Source organism: Ziziphus jujuba, chromosome 9 (assembly GCF_031755915.1).
Source record: "Ziziphus jujuba cultivar Dongzao chromosome 9, ASM3175591v1".
NCBI lineage: Eukaryota > Viridiplantae > Streptophyta > Magnoliopsida > Rosales > Rhamnaceae > Ziziphus > Ziziphus jujuba.
In genome coordinates, this window is record NC_083387.1 from 22101089 (window position 1) to 22107681 (window position 6593).

A 6593-nucleotide genomic window follows, 5' to 3' on the forward strand; every position below is an offset into this window, starting at 1 on the left:
ATAAAATTTTATATATATATATATATATATATATTTATTTATTTATTTATATGTGTATTTTATTTTATCTTTTATTTATTATTTTTCTCATGCATTAATTATTCTCATGAGTAACATATGTTGTTACTCATAGGAAATGATTCTACTATAAAATATAATTTCGTTTCTAAAATATATAAACATCAAAACACATAAAACAAAGTTAGAGAGCAGAAATTTGATTTTTAATACAATTTTCGTTCTGCATCGGTGTTGAAAGGTATTGTATATGAAAAATGTCTCGTAGGCTATAATGATTAGCTTTTGAAAATTACAGCATTTCCAGTAAACAATTTTGTGTACACTTTATTTGTTTAATATTAGATGAATAAACGATAAAAATGGAACGATTATTTTATTTATTTATTTATTATCACTCAATACTAGAAATCAATGTTATTTGTAGAGAAAATTGCAGCTATTGTTAAAAAATTCAACATTTCAAAATATACAAAGCGTTAAAAATATTGTCTGGTCTTCATCAATAAAGAACTTTTATAGTCTAAATCTTTTCACTAAAATATTGTTTTTTATTTTAAAATAAATATTCCAAATGATTTTAATAATTGGGTAATCAATTAAATAAATAGTTGGTAATCATAAAAATCCTACATATTTTTCTTCAAATACAATGAAAGAATAATTAACACCAAAATGAAAGCATTTACGAATCCAACTAATAGCGGATAGCTCATAAATAATAATAATAATAATAATAATAATAATAATAATTATTGAAACTTGAAAGAAGTGTATGTGATTCTGTTCAACACTTGTATTAGAAATTTAGAATGTTATGTTAAAAGTTGGAAAAGTTATAATAGTATTTCAGTGAAAGAGCAATCATAATCATACTAAAAAATCAAGAAATAATTTATTTTAAGAAAATACAGAATTAATAATATATAACAGTATTTATTAATAATATTTTATAAGGAAGACTTGTTCAGGTGGACTCGTACGCACACGATTACGTATCCACCGTTTGCACCGTCGCAGGAGATTACTAAATTATTTAAATAAATAAAAACCTTTTTTTTTTTTTTGGGCTGACAACTTCTATTTATTTATTTATTTTTATAAACATATGAAGCGGCAAAGCTGGCTTCATAATAGCAATCCATGCAAAAATTCACTGTGTCTGTTTTTCTGGTAAACTTGTCTTTGGGTAAAGTAAAAAAGGTGAAAAGTAATAATAAATTAATAATAGGGATGATAAATTAATTTTAAAATAGCATTTTTTTAATTAAAAAATATATATTATTTTTATTTCGAAAAAAATAGTAACACGAGGGAAATTATAAGCATTAGATATTCATTCACCTTGAAGACTCTATTTTCTGTAGCGGTTTTAAGAAAACGCTGTTTTAATTATCGTTTTCTACCAATGGAGTAAACGAAAAAACAAGGTAAAAAGATTCCAGGCGAGTCTGTATGAAGCAGGTTTCAAATCTCTGTAAACCGTGAAGCTCAGAGAAAAATGGTTGGTAATTGGGAAATGGGTTGGGAAAGCAAACATTCTGATTCTCAAAGGGACGCGTGGTGGCATGCCCATGTAGCCACTTGCCTTGCATTCTGACACCTTGCTTTCGCTACAAATTCCTCCACCTCCACCTCCTTTTGCGCCTCCATATTAATGGTTTGCAGCTTCTTCTTCTTCTTCTTCTTCATCTTCTTCATAACTCGTTAGTTTTTGTGTTTTACATCCATATTTTGCAAATCCTGTGGTCCCATTTTTTTTTTTTTTTGGTTTTATTTTTGTTATTTATTTTCAATTTGGATTGTTTTGGACTTGATTCCGGATCTTTGACCCAAAAGACAGATAACTTCGGTTCTCTTTGATAATGATGTTGCTTCTTCTGTCCGAATGAATTTTTATGTCAGTCAAATTCGCTTTGTGTTTTGGCTTTTTTTGGGAGAAAACCCATGTTGTTAAATTTTGTTTGTATGGTCAATTTCAAGTGCTTCCTTGAAAATTTTGTGCAAATGTTTCCCCTATTTCATTTAATTTTTGTTGTCATTTTTAAATTTATGGCTGTAAGATTTTCTTTGTTAAAAGTATCCGGTTTAAATTATAGGAAATAATCGTACTTGAGGTTCTGAGGATTAGTGAGCACAAAGGTCTAATTGGCAATTTGGATGCCTCAAATTTGCTGTGTGTGATCCTTTTTTTGCATGTCAGACAATCAAAAAGTAAGCATGACATATAATTGTGGTTAGTTCATAAAGAACAAAAGAGGCTAATAACTTAATTTTAACTTCTTTTTGTTCTGAAAACTATTAAATTATGGTTAATTCAACAATATGAGGGTACCCTTGTTACTGAATCTCTTTCTCATATGTGTGAGACTATTGTTTTCTGTTTGTCTAATTTTGTTTTTCTTCCTTATTTATCTGTAATGTATTGAATATAATGTGTTGTTGAATGCAGAAGCAGAGAAATTCATTAGTTAAGCAAACTTCTGGTCCAATGCTCAGAAATGCTGAATACATTGGATTAGGGGAAGATCCTTCCCCCCAGATGGATAAGTACCAAAAGGTTTCGATCATACCTCTTGTATTCTTAATCTTCTATGAGGTCTCTGGAGGACCGTTTGGTGTTGAAGACAGTGTCCAGGCAGCTGGTCCTCTTTTAGCCCTTCTTGGTTTTCTGGTTTTTGCAATTATATGGAGTGTCCCAGAGGCCTTGATCACCGCTGAAATGGGTACTATGTTTCCTGAGAATGGCGGATATGTTGTCTGGGTTTCATCAGCTTTGGGTCCTTACTGGGGATTCCAGCAAGGTTGGATGAAATGGCTTAGTGGGGTCATTGATAATGCTCTATACCCTGTTTTGTTTCTGGACTATTTGAAATCAACAATCCCTGCTTTAGAAGGTGGTCTACCAAGGGTCACTGCGATTTTGGTTTTGACTGCACTTCTAACTTACATGAATTATAGGGGTTTAACCATAGTCGGCTGGGTTGCTGTGTTACTAGGGGTGTTTTCCCTTCTTCCTTTCATAGTCATGGGATTTATAGCGATTCCAAAACTAGAGCCTTCTAGGTGGTTTGTGGTAGATTTGGACAATGTGGATTGGAACTTATACTTGAACACTTTGTTCTGGAATCTCAATTATTGGGACTCAGTTAGTACTTTGGCGGGAGAGGTGGAAAACCCAAGTAGAACATTCCCAAAAGCTCTCTTTTATGCTTTTATCTTAGTTGTGTCGGGGTATATTTTTCCTCTTTTGGTAGGTACAGGAGCTATTCCACTTCAACGTGAACTATGGTCTGATGGCTATTTCTCAGAAATTGCTAAAATGCTTGGGGGTGTATGGTTAAGATCTTGGATCCAAGGGGCGTCTGCTTTGTCCAACATGGGGATGTTTGTAGCAGAAATGAGCAGTGATTCCTTTCAACTTCAGGGGATGGCAGAACTTGGAATGCTTCCTGCAATTTTTGGCAAGAGATCACGATATGGAACCCCTCTTATAGGAATTTTATTCTCTGCGTCTGGTGTGATTTTACTTTCATGGTTGAGCTTTCAAGAGATTGTAGCTGCTGAGAACTACCTGTACTGTTTTGGAATGCTTATGGAATTTATAGCGTTTGTGAAATTGAGGATAAAATGTCCAGCTGTATCTCGGCCTTATAAGATTCCTATCAGTACAGTTGGAGCAATTTTGATCTGTTTTCCTCCAACCCTGTTGATTTTTGTGGTTTTGGCACTTGCTTCTTTAAAGGTCATGGTTATAAGTATCTTGGGCATTATAATCGGGCTTGTTTTGGAGCCTTGTCTTAGATTCTCTGAAAAGAAGAGGTGGTTGAGGTTCCAAAGGAGTTCTGATCTCCTAGATTTCCAGGCTACAGATCACCTGTATAATGAATCATGAAATGGTAATAAACCATTTTGCCTTGCATTTAACTTGTAAATACGATGCTCGAGTTTTCCTTTCCTTATAAATCTCTTCAGATCAGGGGAATATTATGGTTTACAGTTTTAATAAGATGATAAAATGAATAGTCAAGGGCTATGCATTATAGAAAGAGACTAGACAGAGGATACAAATATCAGCAATAAAAGCCTAGTGTGCATGCTGATTCACTGAATTTAATTAAATTATTCATAGATTTTATCGGTTCCCTTTAACTTCTTTCTGATTTATACCATGTTCTTCTTTCTGATTTATACCATGTTCTTTCTTTTTTCTTATGTTCATTCATTTTTGTGGCCTTTTAGTCTCATTGCCAGTGGAAGAGATTTCTGCTTGTTTTCTCTATACATGTTGAAATTCTAATATGGTTCACCGGTTAATTAAGTTATAAGTAAGGGTTTTATGTTTTCCTTATGTAGTGGGACAGCAAGTAGTAATAGGGTCGTTCACCTTATTTATTCATGCTAATGATTTGATATGACACCAACTCTCATTTTTGCTGGCTTGACTCATCTAAAACAAAATTAGTGGATTCAACTTATTTTTTGTCAGATGACACTTCAACCTACTAGTTTCATTGTATAGATTAGTGAACCCTTTTCTTATTAGAGGTGGAGGAGAACTTCTTTTTTCTAGATATATACATATGATGACAGCTCTCTCAAAAAAAATCAGTCACTTTTCGAGTATGAAACCCGACCATGGAAACAAATTTTTTTTTTTTGGGTGGTTTATGGGTTTGATGTTCAACAGCATATTTTGCAGTATATAGTACCAAATTTTTGTTATATGGTTAAGTAAATGGAGTACTTTTTTGAATTCTACTCCACTGTTTCTGAAAACTCCCAGCTTCTAAATTGTCACAGTAGGTAATAACAACATATCATTATTTAACCTTTTGGTTCATTGCTTTCCACCTACTATAATTTGCTGTGGAATTGCATTTAATGCTGCTATTCATAAACACAGGTTTAATCATCTAAAATCAGTTGCATAAATATTATAAGTGGCATTCAACGCTTATCTGAGAACGAAACATTTATTGTTTTCTGTATGGAAGTAGCAGAATGGACTATTGCAAGGTTGAACCCTGTATATTTAGCTTTCGACCTTTTCCTTGAAAAATTTTTCTGCACTTTGTTTAAATATAATAAGTTTACGTCCTTTATTATTTATTTGTTTATTTTCTCTTACGGACGATTTTGAAAGCACAAAAAACATTTTTGCAAAGCTTGGTGCAATTTTTGCTTTGATTTAACATTAACATTTCATTTCAATTTTTCATAGATAAGGATTTAATTGAATATATATATATATATATATACACATATACATCGCTAAAAAATAAAGATGGTTTTCAAACAAATGAACTATCTTAATCGTTAATTCTGTAATTAATTATAATGAAATAATAGAACAATTATTAAAAACAATTATAGATAATGAATAATATTAAAGATACTATCTAGTATACCAATATATCTACAAAGAGCATAATTGATTTATATTCGATAACATTTATTATATTTAACTTTATATATTGAATGAAAGCAGACAGAGTTTTGTTTCAGCACTAGGCATGAACTGCCAAATGCTTATTATACAAGGGAAGTTCAAGCAAAACTTTTTGTTTCAATATCAACTGCCTTTTGTCTACATTTTATTTCCTCCCTGATCCTCTTTCCACCATAATTGGTCCAAGCATGTTTATTCTGTTGAAGTTTTAGCTAAGGAGGATGGTATATGGTTTCTTCCTTTCAGGTTCCCAATCTGATTGTTAAGGTGAGGAGTACTGAACCGTAACATAGTTTTATTTTTATTTAGGATATGTCCTTTCTTCTGGTTGTATTAACTGTTCCATCTCCAGAACCTAAAATATCAAATAGAATACCTATCGTGGTCTTGGTCTTGTCACTTCAACATCGTGCCTAACATTCTCGGTTATGGGTGTCATTATTTGGAGAAGATTTTCAAGTGACAAAAATCCAAAAGAAAGAGGCGCGCTAGAAAACAACCTTATGATTTAAATTTTACTTATACCATGCAAACGTGCACAAAACAATCTTGTCCCGTGGCCTCTAGTGAAGTTCACGAGTTTGAAACTCTACAATATAATCATGATGTGTATATCCTACTTACTCGAATACTGCTGGCAGATCTTAATGGGCTAGATCTGCAAACGGGTTCCTTTGAGACAACTAAAAGCTGCAACTAACAATTTTGACTATGCGGGGAAGGTGGTTTTGGAGTTTTTTTTTTTTTTTTTTTTTTTTTTTTGGTAAATTGGTTTTGAAGTTGTTTACAAGGTATTATTGTCCCAATTATTGGTGTAGGACAGGTAGAGAAGAAAAAAAAGCAGAAAATTAAATGATAGGGCTTTAGTATTACGCTAGAGCATTTTAAAATATCATTTCCAAAATTCTTATGCTTTATACTTAGCTTTGGTTTGCATTACGTAAATCCAGAGAAAATAATTTCAAAAAAATATTTGTATTATTAATCAATTCTTTGAAAAAATTATACAGATCCCTATTTATAGTAAAACCATATAAGGAAAATAAATAATAAAAGTTCCTAAAAACATAAAGAAACTAAAATAATAAAATAACTCTAATTAAATAAGTTTCCTCTCCTTTTA

The 6593-nt window shown here is 31.8% G+C and overlaps 1 protein-coding gene across 3 annotated transcripts; it reads left to right on the forward strand.

Moving 5' to 3' along the window:
* The first annotated feature begins 1387 nt into the window (after positions 1-1387).
* Positions 1388-4151, forward strand: LOC125424097 (probable polyamine transporter At1g31830). 3 transcript variants are annotated; one of them, XM_016037770.4, is made up of 2 exons: positions 1388-1678; positions 2471-4151. In XM_016037770.4, the coding sequence occupies exons 1-2, from the start codon at positions 1676-1678 to the stop codon at positions 3911-3913; spliced, it is 1446 nt and encodes a 481-aa protein (XP_015893256.1). In that variant the 5' UTR covers positions 1388-1675; the 3' UTR covers positions 3914-4151. The 3 variants fall into 3 exon arrangements, with proteins under 3 accessions (XP_015893256.1, XP_048336429.1, XP_048336427.1); XM_048480472.2 differs by lacking the exon at positions 1388-1678 and adding an exon at positions 1695-1724; XM_048480470.2 differs by lacking the exon at positions 1388-1678 and adding an exon at positions 1731-2232.
* Positions 4152-6593: the final 2442 nt, after the last annotated feature.